This window comes from Hoplias malabaricus, chromosome 3, assembly GCF_029633855.1.
Source record: "Hoplias malabaricus isolate fHopMal1 chromosome 3, fHopMal1.hap1, whole genome shotgun sequence".
Classification (NCBI taxonomy): Eukaryota; Metazoa; Chordata; class Actinopteri; order Characiformes; family Erythrinidae; genus Hoplias; species Hoplias malabaricus.
In genome coordinates this window covers 39,430,223-39,454,474 of record NC_089802.1, presented here as the reverse complement: position 1 = coordinate 39,454,474, position 24,252 = coordinate 39,430,223, and the positions used below count along the sequence as shown (strand labels likewise).

Here is a 24,252-nt window from a genome sequence, read left to right as displayed (position 1 = left end):
CAGTTGTTAAGCAGATGTCAAACAGTGAGTGGAGATATTAAAACATGTTTTATCCTGACTCTAACTGCTGATATGTGCAGTCATGATTCAGAGGTGGACTGACCTGTTTTGGGTCTAGCTTCCATGAGTGCGGCGAGAGCCAGCAGCACAGCAAGGCACAGAAGAAAACGTCTCATTCTGGATGCAGGGATCTGACCTGAGACTCGCTGTATAATCAGTCTGGACTTGTGCCTGGAGGGAGAAAGTGAGAACTGGGGGTCAAAGCACAAAGTGTATGTTTTTTTTTTGTTTTTTTTTAACAACAGCCTCTCATTCACACCTGGAACCCGCCATAAAATGACCACAGCAAACAGATGGAGCTCACTGAGACCAGAGCACTACAGCAGCAGGACAGTAACAATGTCTAAGACGTCCTGGTTGTAAAGGTTTTGTTGGTTGAAACATCAGTGTCCACAAGCAGACGGTCTGGAGGGGAGATGTCAATGTCTAAGGAAGAAACAGAGCCATGAGTAAGAGCTTGGCATGGACCTGTGGGTCTCAGTGCCCCTGGATTACTGGTGGTGTGGGGCTGGATGTGTCTGCCAGGACTTAAAAGGCTAAAGCAGAGCTCTGATAATATATACCCCATCACCAGACCACCCCAATTATCCACTGGAGACAGACAGTGAGTGGGATTTGTTCTTTTAAACTTGTCAAACCCGCTGTGTGGGACCCTCGTGCTTGGCTTCTTCTAAACGTGCTTCATTCAGCTCACAGAGCACTTGGGGATTATTTAAAAGGAGCCACTGTAAAGTCTCCAAGAGTTGCAGCTACCTAATAGATATGTGGATAAATATAGTGGTCTGGAGTCAGAGGCCACCCATCCCGTGCTATTTTACTCTGTCCAGCCTTTAGACCTCTATTAGCTCTCTGATTTCTGCAGGTCTGGGTTCTGGGGAAGTCAGTCCACTGCTCTGAGGACATCAACATTTTGTTTCTTAGCTCTCTTCTTTTGTCTATTTACTTTTCAAACAGTGCATTTCACATCCTTTCAGATCCATAGCGCTGTGGTGCTATGATGTCATATGAATATGTCATTCATTCATTGTCTGAAACCGCTTATCCAACTCAGGGTCATGGTGGGTCCAGCGCCTACCAGGAATCACTGTGTGCAAGGTGGGAACACACTCTAGAGGCGGAGCCAGTCCTTCACAGGGCGACACACACACTCAAACTTTCACTCACACACTCAACCCTACAGACACTTTTGAGTCTCCAATCCACCTACCAACGTGTGTTTTTGGAGCGTGGGAGGAAACCGACACAGACACAGGGAGAACACACCACACTCTTCACAGACAGTCACCCGGAGGAAACCCATGCAGACACAGAAAGAACACACCACACTCCTCACAGACAGTCACATGGGGGAAACCCACGCAGTCACAGGGAGAACACACCACACACCTCACAGACCGTCACCCGGAGGAAACCCACACAGACACGGGGAGAACACATCACACTCCTCACAGACAGTCACCTGGAGAAAACCCACGCAGACACAGGGAGAACACACCACACTCCTCACAGACAGTCACCCGGAACAGGACTCGAACCCACAACCTCCAGGTCCCTGGAGCTGTGACAGAGACACCACCTGCTGCTCCACCGTGCCGCCCTCCAATTATACATCAATCAGCGAAAACATTAACGCTATCTCTTTCTGTTTCCACTCACTGTCGATTCTTTCAGTTCCACTGACCGCACAGGTCACTTTAGAGATGTACAATTACAGACTGGTAATGGTAGATCTACCACTCAAATAATACCTGCTCTGTGTGGGTACTGACCACTGAAGAACCGGGTGAAAAGGGGCAAAGAAAGTATGCAGAGCAACAAAGGGACTACAAAAGCAGCACAAAAGCACAAAAAAATATGTTGCTTATTGAAACACTTCTGCTGTACTACAGTACGTCCAGTGTGTGGAGGCGGGGGTGTACAGTTATATAACTCAGGCCCTGCTTTAAGGAGGTAATGACTGTTTACTTTGTGGTCTCTTTAGGTTTCTATTGAAATTCTGCAGAGTGTGTGTTTCAGACCCTCTCCCCTGTGTCCCTGATACAAAGCCCCTCTGTGAGCCTCACATCCAGAAAACCAGCCCCAGGCAAAGGGTTACTGACACTCACACACACACTTTATACAGAGCACCACATACTCACATCAGTCTGCATTTAATATCTTATATTTAAATTGAATAAGCCCTGGTATGCTGATGGGTCACTTCCCAAATACAGCATGAAGACTCAGAAGCCTAGAAACAGCATGTTCATTCCTGGGCTCCCCCTATAGCTGTACAGAGTGTAAATCACTTTTACAGCTCTGTCCTGAAAGGAAGTGGGGTGGGGGTTGTTTCCTACCATCCTCCTGAAGTTACATAGTGCAGTTTCTTCAGTGCTGAGCCCAACGACTGAGGCTCTATTCTTCCCATTAGAGCTCAGTGGAACATCACAATGGTTCTGAAGCTAAATCAAATTTAACCCACTTTCTAATTTTAAAACAATATGATCAAATGTATGTAGACTCCCACTCACTAATTAACAGCTTTATAATTTGGTGCATAGCCATGCAATCTCCATACTCAAGCAGTGGAACGTGTCGCCACTTTTGGCACCAGTCTCTGTCCAGACAAAGTTGCCCCAGTGCAACTTTGACAGTCACCCACAGGAAACCCACGCAGACACAGGAGAACACACCCCACTCCTCACAGACGGTCACCCGGAGGAAACCCACTCAGACACAGAGAGAACACACCACACTCCTCACAGACAGTCACCCAGAGCGGGACTCGAACCCACAACCTCCAGGTCCCTGGAGCTGTGACAGAGACACTACCTTCTGCACCACCGTGTCACCCTGATATGAAAATCAAGGCTAGGAAAATTGAACAAACAGCTGTGTCTCCTCCCTAAACATCCACGGCTGAGGTGACTTTGAGCAAGGCACTGAACCCCTAACTGCTCCTCTGGTGCAGGGTTGGCTGCCCTCTGCTAAGGAGCACACTAGTGTGTGTGTGTGTGTGTGTGTGTTGGTGGGGGGTTGTCCGCTGCAGGCCCCAGATGGAATTTAAATTTATATTCCGCTGTTTTCCCACACTTTCTGTACTTAATGGATACAGATACAGTTGAACTTTCTAATGCTTAAACACACACAACTGAAACACATTCCTGACTGTATTCCTCTGCAAACAATTGTTTTGCTAAGAACAGTTATCGTTAAAACAGACTATCCATACAAAAACAACCGCACACATGCTGTACACACAGCTCCGGGACGTCCAGGTAAGGAACTAAACAGCACATGTTTTTTGAAGAAAAGCTGAGTGCAAGGGCCAGAACTCTCCAAGCTTCTCCTCTGGGAATAACGCAGTAATGTAACTTCCAGTTCACAGTAATATCTCTCACAGAGGCCCACAACAGCTGCTGAAGCCCTTATAGGGACACATCCACTTCCTGACCATGAGGTTTACACTTACTGAGTTGTAGAGAGGAACTGAATTTGAGGTGTAAACAAAGCCACAAAGTGGTTTCATGTGAAAAGGTTTATTATAGAGACTTTCCAGTGTTGGTGAATGGAACCAGACATCTTGGTGTCTACAGCACTGCAGCAGTGTGAAGTGGAGGCAGGATGCTGATGTGTACGTGCTGTACATCTGTGTGGGTTTCCTCCGAGTGACTGTCTGTGAGGAGTGTGGTGTGTTCTCCCTGTGTCTGCATGGGTTTCCTCCGGGTGACTGTCTGTGAGGAGTGTGGTGTGTTCTCCCTGTGTCTGCGTGGGTTTCCTCTGGGTGAATATCTGTGAGGAGTGTGGTGTGTTCTCCCTGTGTCTGCGTGGGTTTCCTCTGGGTGAATGTCTGTGAGGAGTGTGGTGTGTTCTCCCTGTGTCTGCGTGGGTTTCCTCCGGGTGCTCCGGTTTCCTCCCACGCTCCAAACACACACATTGGTAGGTGGATTGCTGACTCAAAAGTGTCCGTTGGTGTGAGTGTGTGTGTGTTACCCTTTGAAGAACTGGCGCCCCATCCAGGGTGTGTTCCTGCCTTGTGCCCAATGATTCTGAGTAGGCTCTGGACCCACCGTGACCCTAAACTGGATAAGGGTTACAAATAATGAATGAATGAATGAATGAATGAATGAATATTTATAACTAAGGTCGCCATCCAATCATCCTAAATCACTACCTGGCTTCACTAACATTTATGTGGCTGATAATCAAATTCAGATGAACAGCTATGTTCCGCTGTCTACTGTAAAGCATTTTAGGACTGAAGTTGTTACACGCTGTACTAAACCCAACATGAGAAGTGATCATTATTCCTCACTGTTTACCCTCAGTCCTCATGTTGACTGAGACGGCTGCTGTTTGCAGAGCATGGGAACCACACACCTGAGTACAGGTCACTATCTCCCAACACAAACGGACACGAGGATTAACACACGCACAGCAGCCTCACAGCCACGGTGAACAGACTCAGCGGAAAGTCTGGAGAAACCACTGTGGTTTAGAGGAGAGAGAGAGAGAGAGCGAGAGAGATGAAGCTGAGCCAAGGAAGGGATGAAGATCCTGAGAGAAACAACCCCCTCAACGACATGCAGCACCAACAGGGAGAGAGAGACAGAGAAAGTGGTAAGTGAGTGACAGCTTTCTGAGCTTTAATCAGGGACTGGAGATATGTTTCCACTAATTACAGCTGTTTAAATCACTATTTAGATCATAATAAGACAGTTTCCTGGAATTATGACTTAGTATCATATTCACAATAATCACTTATGTATGTAATAACTCTGGGAAGGCTTCTTATAATTCTGACTTATGGCTTAATATTTTATAAAACTAACATGCTATAACATAAGGTTGGCTTACTCTCAGATCAATGTATTTGCATGTCATAATAATGTGAATGGCTACACAAAGCCATAATTATGACAAATATCTCATCATTAAGAGACAGCAAGTCATAATTTATGATATTCTAAGATTGTGGGGAAATGCTGTTCCCTTTGGTTTGTTAATGTTCATAAGCTCTACGTCTTTTAAGGTGGAACATTGAGAGAAAAAAACACACTGTAGCTTGTGGATGATGTCTGTAAGTGTTTATTCACTGTCTGAATTCCCACAAAAACTCATTTGTAACACATTTGCTCAGTGTTTACCTTCATGCAGTTAGCCGTCTCCTGAATTTGGTGACATTTCCTCCTTAAGTAATATGAAAGCAAAAACAAATCAGGTTTTTAATAATTTTGTGCACTACACAGAACAATAGCTGTGGTTTTTCAAAATAAAACTGGTGCTGTGACATCTTTAGAGGGCAGCAGTGAGAAACGTTTGTTTATTTGAGCTTTAGGGCTGTAATGAAGAGAGAGAGTGAGAGAGTGCATTTCTCCACATATGGCTCTGAAGAGAGACAAGTGATAAACATTCGGAAGCTTCTGAAAGCTTCTGAAAGCAGTGGAGACCTGAGGAATCTCCTTGGGGTATAACCATCACAAGGTAAATACCAGACTCAAGCCTCAGGCAGAAGCAGAAAATCAGAGAAGATGGAAAGAGAGAGAGAGTGTGTATGTGTGTGTCGGGGGAATATCACTGTGGAGAACCAGAGAGCTGTGTTTCTATTGAGTAGAAGGTTTGACTGACAGCGGAGTCAGGTTCAGAAACAGCAGCGTCTTGTTTCAGTGAAGGATTGGAAGCAGATGTGGAACTCTGCTACTGTTCGAAGTCAGAGAGGCTTTGTCTCCAGGCAGCCACTGGCAGCCTAACAAACTCAACTGCTCTAAATGCCCTTAACTGCTTAAAGATCTGATCTGGGACCAGCTTCTGGAACCAAACACCACTAGTGCAGCCCTCAGAGGACCAAGCCTTTCCAAATACAGAAGAAAGAGATCAGGAAATTAAGAGATGACCATCTCTCAGGGACGTGTCTTATTGGTCAGCTGTGCTGCCAATCAAAGTGAAAGATTTCTCAGGTTTTACTCTCATTTATGGTTTGGATGTGTTTAAACGGTTCTAAGACTGGTTTACACATCTTTTGCTTGGAATGTAGGTATTAAAGACTTGCCCCCCCACTTTATCTCCATCTAACTGGCTGTTTCATCTCCAAAACTGCAGACAAACTGGACCTTCTGATGTGTGATCATGAAATGTTAACCTAAAGAAAAATGCAAAGCAAAGCGTTTTCCAATGTCACATTTCCGTTTACAACTCTAGTTTCTTTCCACAGTGTTCGATCTGTAACAAATGCAGTAAAACAGAGCGGGACGTTCCTAGATGTTTATTTGTCAGGGTCAGAAACTTTCAATCTGAACAACAGAATACATGAACAGGAATGTAACAAACATGTGGATTGTAATTATCATTCCTCTGATTAAACACTAATTAAACACTAGGGCGGCACGGTGGTGCAGCAGGTAGTGTCACAGTCACACAGCTCCAGGGGCCTGGAGGTTGTGGGTTCGATTCCCGCTCCAGGTGACTGTCTGTGAGGAGTTGGTGTGTTCTCCCCGTGTCCGTGTGGGTTTCCTCCGGGTGCTCCGGTTTCCTCCCACAGTCCAAAAAAATACACACACGTTGCAGGTGGATTGGCGACTCAAAAGTGTCCCTAGGTGTGAGTGAATGTGTGTGTGTGTGTGTGTTGCCCTGTGAAGGACTGGCCTTGCGCCCAATGATTCCAGTTAGGCTCTGGACCCACTGTGACCCTGAATTGGATAAGCGCTTACAGATAATGAATGATTAAACACTACGTGGATCAGTTCTGACCACTCCACACTCTGCTCTGAATAAGGGATACAGCACTTTCAAAGGACAGCAATGATTTCTACAGTGATATTAGACATGGAGCACACAGACTGATTTATTTTACTCTGCGCAGCATGAACATGCACGCACCAGGACTCCTCTATTAACAGATTTACATCAGTGGAAAGCTAACTCACATGTCCATTGAGGGCCCAGCGAGGAGTTTTGCCTAAGGACTCTGGTGTAACATGATTCCTACACAAGCTGGGAATCATGGAAGTCCAGCTGGCCATGTGCTTAGCATTGTATTTACTCACAACAGTACTGTTCTTAATATAGAAATGTTAAATGGGATGTTCAAGAGATTTTGTGATAAAGTTCTGCTTGTTTCTTACCACCACACTCTTTGAACTGTAAGAACACCACATCTTTTAAAAAACAGAGGCCCCATCCACATGGATCCGTTTATTTCTAAAAACTGAGATTTTCCTCACTCCATTTATATCCCTGTCCAGGCGGTTATGATAATGGCTGCATTATCACGCCAGTCCAGTAGGGGGCCATAGTACCACTTAAAGAGAGGCATCAAAACACCACGATGCATGAGAGAAACACAGAAGTGTTATTCCAAATCTCTCAATGCTCCCTCTGTAGTGCACCACACACGACCTGAAACGACTGAATCTAGATGTTAACAGTGCATTATACATTTCGAATACAACATGATTTCTATTTATTCATCTGTGTGAATCTGAACTCTAGTGCTGTCTGTGTGTGTACAGTGTGGTTAATGATGGATGTAGTTCACTGTAGAGGGAGTGAGGAGATATTTGTGTTTCAGACAGAGACAGACACGTTGTGTGACATCAGCGATTCCGAAAATTTTCAAAAATATCCAACAGCGTTTTCAGTAACCTACAACACCGTTTTCATGAGAACAAGAGGCAAAAACACAGACAAAAACCTCTGTTTTTTTAAAATAAACAGATACGTGTGGATGGGGCCAACGTCTCTAGAACTAAGCATTTCACATTGAGTGAATGACTTTGTGTGCATTTACTCATTCACTGCATTCTGTGGAAGTGAGATGAGTTCCTATATCAAACAAAGAGTGTACGTGTGATTGAGCTGGTGGAAGGACATTGAACAACAAATAAAACAAGTGAAAGAGTTATAAAATGGAAGTCAGTATGAAAAGTTCACTGGGTTTCATTGGAACAATGCAGTTGACTCTGTATCACACAACTGTGGACTAACATCTGAGAGAATACGAACTTAAACCAACACCCAATCTGCTTTTGTGAGTGCATTTGTTATGAAAAATTGCAGACCAAGTAGGAAACAGAGAGTGTTCTGAGCATTTTATGAATTTTTCCTCATGATATTTCAGCAAACTGCAATAGTTTTCAAAGGTGTGCCATTAAAAACAACAAAAATGGAGTTATTAGAGCTTAATAAAGCTCAGAGGCACATTCCCCCACATATGATTTATAATAATAATAATAAAATAAATAATTATAATAATGTTAGACACATATCATAAGACATTCAAATTCCAATTTCACTTTACTATTTCCACCCTGAAGAGAAATAGGTGGAGGTCCCACTACCAAACAGTGACCAGCCTGAACCTGGGGACAGCTAGGATACCTTAGTTTGTGAGATGAAACACGTGAAAGACGGGAGATTGAGACTTTCTCAGACTCAGACAGATCAAAGCCTCACACACAGTAATAAAAAAGAATAATACAAACCCAGCTTTAAGTGTTCAGAGCTGAGCCTGGCCTTTATCTGAGCTATAAATCACAAAACAACAAGATGTTTGGCTTTAGAATGTTATTCCAGGAGGTCGGTGAGGTCTGCGATGCTGGACTGTGAAACACAAGGTTTAAAACAATGCAGTGCTTAGTCTCTGTTATTCAAGTCCAATAAACAAGAGAAACAACACTAAGTGTCATTATTTAGAGCGCAGTTCTATGACAAGAGCACAACAGCAAACACAAACAAAACCATAAATACCCCAAAGTAGGCAAAAATACCAAGAAACTACAATTTACACATTTTTAATTGGAAATAAACACAGACATGTTTCTGTGATTTGTTTGATTTTAATGAGAATAAAATATTAATCTAACAATCCACCAATAACAACACCACACACTTCTAGCTGAGTCACAGACCACCAACAATCCCCACCACCACCAGGTTTACTGCAGCACACCCAACAGCACCCAGGCTTCACCAGTGGTTAATAATGTTACTATAATTTTACCAATATTCAACACTTCTGTAAGCTCTGTTTAAACCTGAAAGACCACAGAGAGATGAGCAGACTTCACTGAAACATCTCAGTCTGGGATTTACAACAGACAATGTTCAGAAATAATGAGAAATGCTTTAGAGTTTGCAAATAAAGTATGAAAATGCTATTTTGCTGCAGCAAAACGACCTTATAATAAAAACATTTACTTAATTATATATATATATATATAGTGCCCTAAAGGAGTGTGTCTTATTGCTTACATCATGGCAATTGTATTTTTAAAATCTCTTTCTCAGGTGTGCAGTGTGTGGACTCTGGAAGCGCGCGACTCACTCACCTGAGAGACCTGCAGCAGCCCGCGTGCCTCAGGTGACTTTAAAACACGCACCCACACACAAACACGTTGTCTCTCACTATCTCCCTCACACACACTCTCTTCAGACCCTCCGGAGAATCACCACAGTGTGCAGTCCTGTCCAGACAGCAATGAGCACGAGCCACTGCCTCGCGGATGAGTTTGATTGAATGATCCACAGAGCTGCGCTTTCACAGAGAGAGAGAGAGAGAGAGAGAGAGAGAGAGAGAGAGAGAGAGAGAGAGAGAGCGAGAAAGACACGCCCCTCTTAAACCTCAGCGGCACGAGACACTTTTATTAAAAGTGGATTAGAAAAGTGATTCCCGCGCGTGTATCGTTTATCGCTGAGTGATGAACGACCGGTCTCTCTCTCTTTCTCTGTGTCTACCTGTGTACTCCGTGTCCAGAAGTGTGCAGACACCCCTTTAAACATCTAATCTGCACGCGCTGAGGACAGAGGCCCTGAGTTAAACACTCACTGCGTGTACACTCTCAGAAACGGATTAAAGGAGGTAAAGGAGGCGTGAGGATGGGGAGCAGCTGCAGTGTGTCCGGAGTGGGCTGTGGGTGTAAAATAGCATCACAACTCACCCCTGACCTCACTGACCCCTCAGTAAGATCGTAGGGGAGACTCATCCCTGTTGACAGAGAACATCAGGGTATTGACAGCTACTGCTCTATATGCCACTGTCTGAATAATACATTATATGATAGATAGATAGATAGATAGATAGATAGATAGATAGATAGATACTTTATTGATCCCAAAGGGAACTTCATGGCATCCAGTAGCTCTTCCACAAACAAGAGTAAGATATATAAATAAGATAAAGACAACAAAAATAAAAATACAGAACTGGATATAGAACTAGATATTCATTCATTGTCTGTAACCCTTATCCAGTTCAGGGTAACAGTGGGTCCGGAGCTGACCTGGAATCACTGGGAGCAAGGCAGGAACACACCCTGGAGGGGGCACCAGTCCTTCACAGGGCGACACACACTCACACATTCACTCACACACAGTCACCCGGAGGAAACCCAAACAGACACAGAGAAAACACACCACACTCCTCACAGACAGTCACCCAGAGGAAACCCAAACAGACACAGGGAGAACACACCATACTCCTCACAGACAGTCACCCGGAGGAAACCCACACAGACACAGGGAGAACACACCACACTCCTCACAGACAGTCACCCGGAGGAAACCCACGCAGACACAAGGAGAACACACCACACTCCTTACAGATAGTCACCAGGAGGAAACCCACACAGACACAGAGAGAACACACCACAACTCTCACAGACAGTCACCCGGAGGAAACCCACGCAGACACAGAGAGAACACACCACACTCCTTACAGACAGTCACCCAGAGGAAACCCACGCAGACACAGAGAGAACACACCACACTCCTCACAGACAGTCACCCGGAGGAAACCCACGCAGACACAGGGAGAACACACCACACTCCTCACAGACAGTCACCCAGAGGAAACCCACGCAGACACAGGGAGAACACACCACACTCCTTACAGAAAGTCACCCGGAGGAAACCCACGCAGACACAGGGAGAACACACCACACTCCTCACAGACAGAATAAACACGGATGCCCGTGTGAATGATCAGATCACTGCAGAAATGTCATATTGATACTATTATGGGTAAACATACAGATTATCAAGACTGAGGATGAGGGATGGTATTCCTGCCCCTCTGGAGGTTCCTGCTCTGCCCTGAAGGTGATGTTGTATAAGTGTTTATTTTAGAGTAGAGTAGTGACCCCATGTCACTCCTTGACCCTCTCTCTACACAGAAACAGGGATTGAATTTTGCCTGCCATCGTACTCTGAGGTCACCGGGGTCTGAGGTCAGATCTGTTGCTATTTTACACCGACAGGACACTTCAGACCAACTGGACTCCCAAAGAGACCACTTCTGACTTTAACAACCGCAGTCTGAATTTCTGACATGAAAGCAATCCTCAGGTCAGAATATAACTCAGCGGAAAGGAAGGAGAGTCTATATTTGGACTGAATGATCTGCCTCTCCACTGACCACACAGTAGCACTTTGTAGTTCTACAGTTCCAGGCTGTAGTTCATTGGTTTCTCTGAACACTTTCTTAACCCCCCCCCCCCTGTTCCTCAGCGCTCAGGACCCCCACAGAGCAGGTGTGATGTGGTGGTGGATCATTCTCAGCGCTGCAGTGGCACTGACGTGGTGGTGATGTGTTAGTGTGTGTTGTGCTGGTGCGAGTGGATCAGACACAGCAGTGCTGCAGGAGTTTTTAAACACCTCAGTGTCTGGACTGAGAATAGACCACCGACCAAAACATCCAGCCGACAGCGTCCTGTGTCAGTGATGAAGGACTAGAGGACAACCGACACACACTGTGCAGCGACAGATGAGCTACTGTCTCTGACTTTACATGTACAAGGTGGACCAACGAGGGAGGAGTGTCTCACAGAGTGGACAGTGAGTGGACACAGGGTTTAAAAACTCCAGCAGCACTGCTGTGTCTGATCCACTCGCACCAGCACAACACACACTAACACACAACCACCACGTCAGTGTCACTGCAGCACTGAGCTGATAAAACATGAATGTAGATACAAGGTAGGTGTTCCTAATTCAGTGATCGTTCAGTGAGTTTGACTCAAAGCAGCTCTGAAGCAGCTGCACATGAGCTTGCAGAAGCACTGAGGTAGAGGGGTAATAGAGCTGAGCTGTTGAGCAGTGAATCTGTTCTCTGGAGGGACAGAGCTCTATCCAGTAACTCCAGGGTTTGTGATCCAGAACTCATCCTCAACCATCATCATCCGACCTCAGTAATGTTAATGTGGCCCTCACAGCAATGGTAAAACATCTAGGGAAACACTATCCCAGAAGAGTACAAGCACATCTCAGCTAAAGATCCACCACTGTCCTGCTTTCCAACTGTGAAAAAGCTTTACACCTGATGTTTAAGGTGTTGTAATATCGATTTACTCTGTAATGTCTTCATACATGATTCCATGAGAAAGTGTTTAATCCTCTGTGTGGCCAGGTTTTCAGGTTTATCAATCAGCACGATAAAAACAAGGCAAAACGTCTCTGATTTTCTGTTCCACCATAAACAGTGCAAAAGTTGCATTCTGACTTTTACAATACACCCAAATGTTACAGCCCCACTGTTTAAAGTGGAAAGGAAAATTAAAATAAGACAGCAGATAAAGCCATTTAAGGTGGAACAGGCGTCTGAAGTTTTCATTTTGCGTATTACATTTTCATTTAATTTTGCGACTGATGTAATGGTGAAGTTGTGAAAGTTTATTTTGAAATTCTGAGTCTGTAACTTCAGACGTTTGTCCTCAGCTGAAGAACAGAGTGTTATTTCTTATTGTATCTCAGACGTCTACAAACTGACCCAGCGCTAATGACCTGAGGCAGGAAATAATGAGAGTTCATTAGGTCTAGATTTATCCAGACCTTCACAAACACCATAAGAGTTTAACTCTTACTCTCTCTCACACTGTCTCTCTCTCTCTCTCTCTCTCTCTCTCTCTCTCTCACTCTCTCTGTCACTCTGTCTCTCTCTCTCTCTCTCTCGCTGTCTCTGTCTCGCTCTGTCTCTCTTTCTCTCTCTCTCACTGTCTCAAACTCTCTCACACTGCTCACACTGTCTCTCTCTGTGTGTCTCTCACTCTCTCTCTCACGCTGTCTCTCACTCTCTCTCTTTCTCTCTCACTCTGTCTCCCTTGCTCTCTCTCTCTCTCTCTCTCTCTCAGCTGCAGACAAATACAAACCACATTCCACTGCAGGGACCTGGTGCTTTGTTGAATAGAGCCTCAGTGGGCAGCCATTTGGATTGAGTCTGGGGACGTATTGTGTCCTGAAATGAGAGAATTAAGAAATCAACAGCTGCTTTTGTTAGTTCTGAGAGAGAAGTGCAATTATTTGAATGATTTCACGCATCACTGACGTTACTCCAGTGACATTCGTCTTAAAGGCTGATAACCAGGGCAACAAACACAGATATACTACCTTAAGTTTTACGCATTCTCAGTGTTTAATCCATTTACAGATTTGGATGGAGCCAGTGAAGTACGAGCCTCACTTACTGATGGTCCCTACTCCACTCTCCTCAGGTTTTCTGCTCCTCCACCAGGTAAATCAGGTCCTGGTTCTGGAAGCGGGTTCTTGTTTAGTGGCTGTTCTCTTGTGGTTCAGAGCGAGTCGAGTAGGGACTAAACCGTGGCGTGTAAACCTTGCAGAGCGCTGATTGTCCAGAGAGAGTCGTCACTCTACGCCACACATCGCAGACGACCAGCACTAACTCTACATCTGTAAATTCGCCAGCTGCAGCAGAGATCACGTTTGTTTTTATCCGACTCACGACGACAGCTCGTAAAATTACGCCGTGGACTTTTGAAGAGGTTCAAGCGCTCCTTGGATCGGTGGCCGACGAAAGAATCCAGCGAGAGCTGGACGCTGCAACAAGGAAGGAACAAACTCTACTGATCTGTCTGAACTGATGACGGAGCTGTGTTCTGTCCCAAACAACAACAACAACACGCCAATACACCATGAGTAACGTTACTGCCGCCGTTGTTGTGGTTTCCACAGCCCGCCGATCCTGTTAGAAACAAAGCAAATAGACCAAATAGAGTGTAGAGTGAGTAGCGTAGGTACCATGCAGTGGAAAAGCAGCAATAATGAACAGAATTTCCGTAAACAGATCACAATGAATATAACAACCACCTCCTCCCCCCCATCCCACTTTCTGTGTTTGTTGTGTTCCGAAACTTCTGACTCTCAGCTGCGCACTCTGGTGGAGGTATTACTCCTACATAAAGTTTGTGGGCATCGACAGTCGCATCATTTTAAATGGTCTCATTCATTCTGATATTGAAAGGGAGCAGAAATGGGACTTTGATGTTTTTGAAACTGTGATATAAAGTGCTGTGATCATTTTGATGGCACTCAGTCAACTTTCTGAGCTCAGGTGCTGCTGTTGTGATTAGTTCTGGATCACAAACACAACTCCAACTCATCTCAAAGTTATTAGAAAAGGTTCCTTCCCTCCAGAAATCACTGGCAGGCTTTATGTCCCTTGCCCATTCAGCATGGTGACCTTCGGCTCATGTGCAACTGCTCCTGAATAGTCATGTTTTTCTATGGCCGTTATACAAACTGTGCGCACAACTGAACGTCTCTGTCAGCAGAGGGGGACCCCCAGTGTTGATGAATACACACACTATAAGTGGTGTCTACAATCTTGGATGCATAGAATAGCTTTCACTAATTTACATTCAGTTCCACACCATAAAATCCAAACAATAAGAGCACACCCACAATGGCGCTCTTATATCTCTCAGTCCTTACATCCCAGCTCCGGCGGATCACTCTCTGCTCTGAATGGTGTCCTTATAAAGCGCATTTTTGCAGAGAACTGTGAGTGAAAAGCTCCCATGCCTGCGGTCACCACATTAACTTTAAAGGAAAGGAAGGAATGAGAGCCTCTATTTACAAAATGCAGCATCGCTCACTTGGCCGCCTCTGAGCAGAGGAATGCAGGTCTTTCTACAGCCTGGTCTTTTTCCACATGAGCAGATTAGTCTAGGTTTCTGACCAGAAATCATTGGCCTGGAGACTCCAGACCGACCACCCCGCTGCCCCCAACTCCACCTTTATCCGAGTCTGTACTCTGCGTTTATATTTTATTAGGTGTTCTAGTAAGCTTAAAGTCTATTTGTGTGACCTATCCTGTTATTTTAAAATTCAAACATTTTCCCACTCTCTAGCGTGTCGTATTAAAAATGACAAATGTTTCTTTTTCAACAAAAAATGATGTAAAATTAGGAATGAATACAATATGGTCACAACCTCTAACATCAAACTCTATCTTTGATTCACACATACATTTGGATACAACATTATCCCAAGAACAGAACAATTCCATCACATGCTTTTTCCTGATGGAGCTCATAACAAATGCAGCGACCAATAAATTCTTCACTTGCTATTTTCAAACCACTACATTTTATTTAATTAAGTTTTTAAATAAAAAGATAATTGTCATTTTAATACATTTTTAATGACCAACAATGACCTGCTGTTTGCCAATTAGTGAACCCACATCCATCTACAGTTAAACCTCAGATCTTGTCAGATACTCAATGTGTCTCCTCTATAAGTCGACATTAGCCCTGTCAGCTCCAGCACATATTTGTTAATAAGTTTAACCCTTTAATGAATGTGGTGAACATTAACATGTGAAACGACAAAATTCACCTTCACAGGTCTGAGCTTAATCTTTACCTCCACATTTTCAGTAAGTTCTGACACTTTCAGTATTAGACAAAAAAAAAAGCTACTGTCACACTTCCTATCTCTGTGTTACAAATGATTATTAATGACCTTTACAGTGTTTACAACCTAATTATTAACCATGTAATAAACATGTTTTTAAACAATTTATAAACCTTTATAATTGTAGTCTAATTTTAAAGTGGTACCACTCACTCTAATCCTCAGGTCAGAAGCTGCAGGACTGTCTCCTGTGTACATTCACACACAACAGTTTGCAGCACTGATTTGGCTTGATTTTTGATCATAAAAAAACTAAGAAGCAAAATGAATCATAATGTAGAAATGTTAGGAATATCAGGACTGCTTATATCGGTCATTTATACTCATTTATGGAGCGCTTGTTGTATTATAAAACACAGCAAACTATTATTACTATGGTTAGTGCTTCCAGACCTTTGCTTTTGTGCTGTATGAGACCTTAAATGACTTCATTCAGGGAAGACTTTTATCTGTATATCACAGTTTATACGTGTGTCACCAGCACCAAACCCATCTCTCTGTAGATTTACATTAAGAATCAGGGCTTTTAAACACTGTCCGGCGTCACTGTGGAGAATGTGCCCAATATTTACTGCTGTGCATTCAACACCTCCATTACTGACTCACACTGTAACACCCCAGTGATTTATATCTGCCCCAGAGTGAGGAGTATGAAATTACACATAGATTATGGCAGTTTTAGAAGTTTAATCTGCATTTTACCCTTTAAATGCAATCTTATATCAGGTAATTCCACTGAGTTATATTAAAAAAAATTGTGAGTAAAAGTCTAAGAAGCTTTGAGAGTCAGAATTGTTGACAGAGGATTTGAATGGGCCCTGTGAAGGACTGGCGCCCCCTCCAGGGTGTATTCCCGCCTTGCGCCCGATGATTCCAGGTAGGCTCTGGACCCCCCGCGACCCTAAATTGGATAAGCGGTTACAGATAATGGATGGATGGATGGATGGATTTTAATGGAACCAGACATCCTCTAAAAGCTCCTCGCAGTATGTTGCTACATGACATGGTTGTGATTGCATTGCATGAGAGCTAGATTCATGAGAGCTATGATAAAGATAAAACCATATTTCTCTACTTCCCACTAATTTCATTCATCATCATTCCTTCTAACACTCTTTAGAGGGTGGGGGTCCGTGCAGGTGGTGGAGAGGAAACAGCTTGGAGATGCCTGGTTTCATTCACCAGCACTGGAAAGATATCTGTGGAATGGCTCTCCTTTGAAATTATGTGATTAAAAAGGGACATATGGTAAAATCATGTGTTCAGCACATGTTCACATTTATGTGTATATCTGGAGCCCACCAACTCACATACTGTGAAACAATACCACTCAGTCAGTTTTCTATCCGCTGTATAAGTCTGAAAACGATGGGATAAAACAAATCGTTCTGATTCTGTTCCGCTTCTGACGTCAAGAGACCTTGATATTGCCCCGCCCCCTCATCTGTATCTGTCCAATCACTGCATTGGACCCACGTTTATGTGAGAGCACAAAGATGAGGTTAACCATGGCAAAACAGACACAATGAGCACTGTGAGGGAAATAGGGAGAATAGGGTGAAAGAGGGGTAACAAAGTATGCAGAGCAACAGGTGGACTCCAGTCTGTAATTGTAGAGCTCCTGTATTTTCAGTGGAGCTGAGAGAATGGACAATGTGTGGCTAATAAAAATGTGAGTAATAGTCTTATGCACTTTTAGGGTGGAGGAGAGTTTCTCGTCGCTGTCGACGGTGACCAGAGAGTCGGTGAAACAGTATCTTCAGTTCAGACCTGATCAGTCTGTTCTCATCCTCCACGCCAAAGTGGCTCAGAAATCCTACGGCAACGAGAAACGGTGAGACAAGTCTTCATTTGTACATACTGTATGGTGGGCCAGAGAGTCAGCACAACAGCGTTTAGGAATATTTGCACTATTACTTTTAGTCAGTGCCATTTAGCAAACGTTTTCTATCCTGTTAAATATTTTGGCTAATATTTTTAACATTATCTAAATGTTCTACTTTGATATATTTGAGTTCCCTCTTAATGCTGTTCTAAATTTTTTTATATTTTCTTAAATATTGTATTATTGTTTTATTTTTGTCTTTAAAGGAACACTACGTAGTATTTTTACTTTAAAATTACAGTTTCAGAATCATTGTTATGCTACACTGAGCTGTAATAGGGAGAATAGAGCCTCTGCCATTGGTATTCTGGACTCTGCGCTGCAGAAACTGCATTGTGTAACTTTAGTAGGTGGGTAGGAAACTCCCCATCCTTCCTCCCCAATTGATTTCAGGACAGTGCTGTAAATATGAAAAACACCCTGCAACTGTAGGGGGACCCTAGGAGCAAAAATACCCAATCTTAGTGTTCCTTTATTGCGGCTGTGTTTTGACTCGCTGGGCCACCGTAATACTGAGAATGAACCACACAGTTGCAGACAGGTTTCCTACTCTGTAGGTTACACAGAAAGGATTGAATTATTTGGACCTGAAGGGGTTAATTTTGGTGCCTGCCTCCAGTAATGTGTAAAAGTGTTTATAATCTGATGTGTAGACCCTTTGTGCTTTGTGTGTGTGTGTGTGTGTCCAGGTTTTTCTGCCCTCCTCCCTGTGTGTATCTGTGTGGAGATGGCTGGAACCTCAGACAAGAGAAACTGAAAGGTCTGGGACCAGGTCACTTCCAGGTTTTCTCAGTTTAACAGGGTCCTATACCACACCAGCAACCCCTCAGACTCCCAGGGTCTGAGAGTGGGCCAGCACTTCAGTGGCCTTCAGTTACTTCCTTCAGCTATAGAATAATTCAGAGTAGTAACTGATTGGTTCAGAACAATGCATAGTAATGACTGAATAATTAATACTAGTTTTAACATATTTATTAAAGGAATACCAGTTAGCACTGGTTAAGGGTAATGTGAACAATATTAAGGTTCAGAGCTAAGTATTTAACACTTTTCCGGGTGTAAATGAAACATCTGTGACCTGCTTTGGTCAAAACCCCACAGCAGTGTTCTCCCCCTGTGTAAACAGCCCTGTTCAGAACGCCCGCTTTCATCACCTGTTCCTTTAAATAATAAAGAGCTGCGCGCTGTTCACCCCGACCCCGAGTGCACAGCAGTGAGGAGCGAGGAGCAGAAGCTCTGGAAGAAGTTCTCTTTCTTCTCCGTTTTTACTCGTTGTGTCGGTTTTACAGCATTTAATTTCATCTTTGCACCTTCACATAAATGTGGGTCCAGCGCTGTGATTGGACAGATTCAGAAGACGGGCGGGGCCATTCGAAAGTCTCCGCACTTGACATCAGAAGCGGAGCTGAATCAGAACGACTCATTTTATCTCTTGTTTTCTGACTTAAGCAGCACACAGTAAACTGACTGGGGTCTTTTTTCACAGTGTGTGCGTTGGTGGGCCCCAGATCCCCACATTAATGTGCACATGAACAGAACAAGGGATTTCTTCATAGTATGTCATCTTTAAGCTTGGGGCTCACACTATGAAATGACCCAAGCACACTATCACTACAATGAGCACAGAAACAACTGCCCAATATTTAAATATAATCATTCTCCTGTCTCTCTCTCTCTCTCTTTCTCTCTCATCCAGCATCCGGAGTTGGAGAGTTGAGCTGTCGTCTGTGTGGGTTTATGGGTCTTGACAGCTCCCCTGGGCCTCAGGCCGACAGCTTCAAGCTGAGCTTCGAGGAGCAGACAGACAGTAGGGTGAGACAGGTTGACAGATGCCCACATCAAAGCAGAACCCACCACCCCTGACCCCCGTGACCCTGATCTAATGTTTAAAGATAAACTGAGTGTTGTATTTATTTGCCATAATGCCCAAATAAGGACTTCCAGGTCTAAGCTGGATTTCTCTATGAGCCAAATGGCTGCTAAAGCTTCTGCTACTGTGTCCTGTGTTAAAATACACTGGTCCAGATGCATGGACGTCCAAATGTCAGTGGATCATTTGATGTATTGGGGCATTTAAAAAAACATTAAATAATTCTCAGTATTACCATCTAAGGGCCAGTCTAGCATCAGGTCGCATCAAATGGTGTGAAACCAAAATCTATTTGATTAAACAGGCAGCAGATAAAGTGAGTTTCAGGAGGTGATAAAGGCAAAACCGGATCCAAAAATGCAACACACACATAAAGAAACTACCTAGAAAACAAAAAACTAAAGAAATTACATATGAACAGGAGAAAAAGTGTAATATAAACAGTAATGTCATCAAACTCCCTTTTTCCATGAGCGCCAAGCAGCGTCCTGACAGTGACCAGAGCAAGGGTCAGAACACACTACTGAGAGTCAAACACAGAACAGCAGCCCAAAATGAGACAACAGCCTAATGCGTGAAATCAGCCATAACCTCTTTTTCGAACTTCCACTACCAGAGGCGATTGCTCTAAGACTGCAAGGGAAGCTCAGCTTCCCCTAAAATGTCAAAAAATAAGTGATCAAATATATTCTGTTGTGTGCACATGTCAGTGAATAAATATGCACTACAACGCGCTCAACTTTTGTTCAGAATCAGCTTCTTATCACTGGTAAAGATGTGCCTTCCCCGCAGCTTCACAGTGCTTTAAACAGTGTGGATGCTCACACTCAGTTCAATAGCGAAGAAGCAAAGTGCAGCGAAACGAGACGAGTCATTGGATAAATGCTGGGCTTTGTCCCGCTCATCGGACGCTCAGCGCCTCGGGGGGTCTATGGGGCAGTGGGCTGGCCTCGGCTGGCCTCGGCTGGCCCGGACGCTCAGCTTCTGCATGATGATTGGATGATCTGTCTGAGGCTGAATCCCATTTTGATTGACAGCGAAATGAGCGAATCACCGATCCTTTGGTGTAAAGATCCGTGGAAGCATTAAATTTTCATTCTGTTCTGAGTTGAACCACACTTTCTTTATCCTCTTAGCGGCATTTTCTTTGTTAAAAACGACTAGCGACCAATCAAGCTTCTATTTCTGGTGGGAGACTGACTTCTATCACTCTTTCTGACTTCTATCACAGTTTCTGTCCAGCGGGTGCTTCTGAGCCCTTCCACCGTCACAAAGCACTCACAGGCAGACACACTTCACATGGGTAAAGGCTTCACATGGGTTTAAGCAGCCTAGCTCTGCTGGCCATTGAGAGGACACTAGTCAAGTCCCTGGAAATGACGTCTTGTTGGTACGACAGGGTCACAGATCATTTTCTTTAAAAGGAACGGAGTGTAGAATTTACGTATAAATAAACCTGCTGCCTGCTGCCCAATCGATCATGTCAGAAAACAAATGCCGGTGCTGGCTGGCACTCTGCTCAGGAGATGAGGGAGAAGTGGGACCATCTTACTCACCCAGAAAGTGAAGTCAGTTGTGATCCCTTGGAAGGCTGAGGCTATGTTTGTGAGGTGATGGGGTCAACACTCAGACTAAACACTGCACTACTCAGGAGCCCCAGGAGACTAAACATAGACAATGAACTTTCCCACAGTCAAACCACCTACCACAATGTGTGTTAGGACTGTGGGTAGAAACTGGAACACCCGGAGGAAACCCACACAGACACAAGGAGACCCCCAAACCCTAACATCTTGATTAGACCCTGAATTCTGAATATGGACATGACACTGATTGCAGAATTGTAAGTTGACCGCAGTGGTCTGTCAAGGAGACAGTATAAAGAATCTACTTTTTCACTGTGTTCGCTTGTCACCACTATTTTATCTCACCACAGCTGTTCATTAGAAAGAGGATCACTCGACCAAACATCCAGAAGATTCCTTCACTGAAGGCATTCACTCCTCTGTCCTCATAAACAACAGTTTTTCTGAGGTCCTGAGTGATCCTGTCTATTTTTAAAATGGCTTCTGACTCGTTAGGTGTCTACAATCTTTGGGACATAAAGTGTACCTTCAGTAGTAGACACTAAGTGATGCTCTGCCAGGTTAGTGATGCAGATGTTCCATTTTTTCTGGCCCCTTGCTGAAAGACCCCCAGCTGCATCCTCCTCATGTCAATTACCCTCAGCTCTGGCCTTTTTGCTTATCTCGGTTATATCTGACAAGATTGGCCCCTACCCTGCCTCACTCCTGCTGCAGTTCCTGAGGTTTATCTTCATCAGTGAAAGCTCTAGCGCTCCCTGAGGTTCTCAAATCTGATTTTGAAAGTGGTTAGTTTCGCACTGGGTTTGTCCACACAATCTTCAGTTTCTCTGAGTTCTGTAACACATCCCCTTCGACTCTGTCAGTTTTTTAGCGTCTATAACCACTTCCCAAGTCCCTGGCAACAAGCCCAGGTCAAACTTACTTGTGGGGCCCTGCTGTATTTAACTTAACAAAAAATTCAGAATAATGAAAACATTGGGTCATATAGGTCACATGGGTTTCACAGCCAACCTGGAATCTATGGGCACAAGGCAGAAACACATCACAGTCACTCACAAACTCACACCTGTGGACAGTTTCACACACTCAACCAGTCACTCACACTCTCCCAACTGTGGACAGTTTCACACACTCACCCAGTCACTAACACACTCACACCTGTAGACAGTTTCACACACTCACCCAGTCACACTCCAGTTTGTGTCATTCAGTGACTTATTTTGTCCCTGTTTGTTTGTTTGTTTGTTTGTTTGTATTGTTGACAGATGTTTGCGTGCGCTAAGACTCTGTACATCTCTGACACGGACAAGAGGAAACACTTCCGTCTGCTGTTGCGTCTGTTCCACAGCGGAGGGCAGGAGATTGGCTCCTTCCAGAGCAGACTCATCAAAATCATCTCCAAACCCTCTCAGAAGAGACAGTCCATGAAGAACGCAGACTGTGAGTGTGACTTTGTGTGTGTGTGTCTTTCAGGATGTCAGGTTATGTATAGGTTTAGCATTAGGGTTAGGCTAGCAGTAGTTATGGTTAAAGTTAGGAGTAAATCTCAATAAAATGAATGTAAAGTTGTATCTGGAACAGATTAAGTTTCTGTCTATGTACCCAAAGTCATCGGAGAAAAATACAGGCTGAATTAACTCCTGTTTTTCACTGAACTCAGTGGTTGTCTGATTATATTTTAATTTTTTTAAGAATAATTTTAATCCTGTTTGGCTGCAAATCTCTAACAGGCAGATCTTGCCTCACTTTGGATAAAACAGTATAAAATAGGATAGTCTAGGATAGGCTGCTGTGCACTGTATTTAGCCTCTGAGATTCCGTTTCCATAGATACTCCTAAAAATATTATCAGAGCAGAAAAAACAATATGAAAATGGAGGAGTTACTGAAGCAGTTACTTAGTGAATGTCCTACAGACGTCACGAGTGAGAGTGTTATCAAAAGGAGAAATCTAGAACTTCACTAGTGATCATGTGATAACGTGATATAATTTTGGGAACTAGAAACTCACCCGTCCTCTTGTATTTCATTATCATCCAGATGTGAGTGTTTTATCACAGAGGAGCCATGGGCATTTTTTATTACAGAAGTCCCCCTGATAAACTAATCCAGTTCAAATGGGGCTTAAGTCAATGTAAAGTTCCGACAAAAGCATGGAAACAAACAAACATAAAAAAAACTAGTAAGAAAAAGTTGCTCAAGTCAACAGACCGAGCTGACACAGAGAGGTCAGGCATTTGACCTTTGACCCTTGGATCCTAAAGCACACACTACTGTTAGGGTCTGTGGTGTTGACTCTGGCTCTCCTGAGCTCTCAGAGACACTGAGAGAAAGAAAGACGAGCTCTGATGGTTTCAGATGTTTCCTTGTGCTAACATTAAGCATGAAATGATACCTGATTTGGATAAGTGGCTACAGACTATGAATTAATGAATGAATGAAATTGGCCACTCTGGAGCAGCTGCATATGAGCCTAAAATCATCAGGCTCATTGCAAAAAGTGTCAGCTAGAGGGATCTAAGTTCTGCTTCTGACGTCAAGTTCAGAGACTTTAGAATTGCCACGGCCCTTGGTCTGAGTCTGTCCAATCACAGCGCTGGACCCACGTTTATCTGAGGGCACAAAGATGAGGTTAAACACAACAAAACAGACACAATGAGTGCAGAGAAACAAGAGCACTGAGTAAAAATGGGAAAACGAGATATGAGGAAGAAAGAGAACTGAGCAAAAACAGCTAAAGACTAGAATTTCTGCTCTTCACTCTTCACTGCACTGGATTGTGGTGAATAGAGAGCGGCTCATTATCATTTAAAGGAACAGGTGCTGAAAGTGGGTTGTTTACACAGGGGGAGAACACTGCTGTGGGGCTTCTTTAAGACCCAATACTGTGTTTCCTTGTGGGAAAGAGTCAGAATATGTCAGACTTAAGCATGGGGTAAAAAGGCACTGAAGACTGTGTTGCTGAAAGTTACATTCTCTGAAGTAAACACGTATTGCCTTTGGCTACAAGCCACAAAGACGTAAAAAATACACTTAACTTAAAAGTTGCTCAGGTCATTGGAAGTGACCCAAGGAGGTCAGGCATTTGGCCTTTGACCACGGAGGTCCGTTTTGTTGACTCTGGCCCTGCTGACCTTTGTGAGACTCTGAGGGAAAGAAAGGAGAGCT

The 24,252-nt window shown here is 43.9% G+C and overlaps 2 protein-coding genes across 2 annotated transcripts in view; one reads left to right on the top strand and one right to left on the bottom strand.

Moving 5' to 3' along the window:
* matn4 (matrilin 4) overlaps positions 1–9,489 on the bottom strand; it is a 42,362-nt gene extending 32,873 nt beyond the window's left edge. The window contains exons 1-2 of the mRNA XM_066664921.1: positions 9,366–9,489; positions 104–231 (exon numbers count right to left, since the gene is read on the bottom strand). Of these exons, the coding sequence (XP_066521018.1) occupies positions 104–176 (73 nt within the window). The 5' untranslated portion in view covers positions 177–231; positions 9,366–9,489. The remainder of the gene's footprint in view (positions 1–103; positions 232–9,365) is intronic.
* rbpjl (recombination signal binding protein for immunoglobulin kappa J region-like) overlaps positions 4,566–24,252 on the top strand; it is a 29,785-nt gene continuing 10,098 nt past the window's right edge. Inside the window, exons 1-6 of the mRNA XM_066663987.1 lie at positions 4,566–4,659; positions 13,457–13,568; positions 17,444–17,578; positions 18,319–18,389; positions 19,326–19,441; positions 22,351–22,525. Of these exons, the coding sequence (XP_066520084.1) occupies positions 4,566–4,659; positions 13,457–13,568; positions 17,444–17,578; positions 18,319–18,389; positions 19,326–19,441; positions 22,351–22,525 (703 nt within the window). The remainder of the gene's footprint in view (positions 4,660–13,456; positions 13,569–17,443; positions 17,579–18,318; positions 18,390–19,325; positions 19,442–22,350; positions 22,526–24,252) is intronic.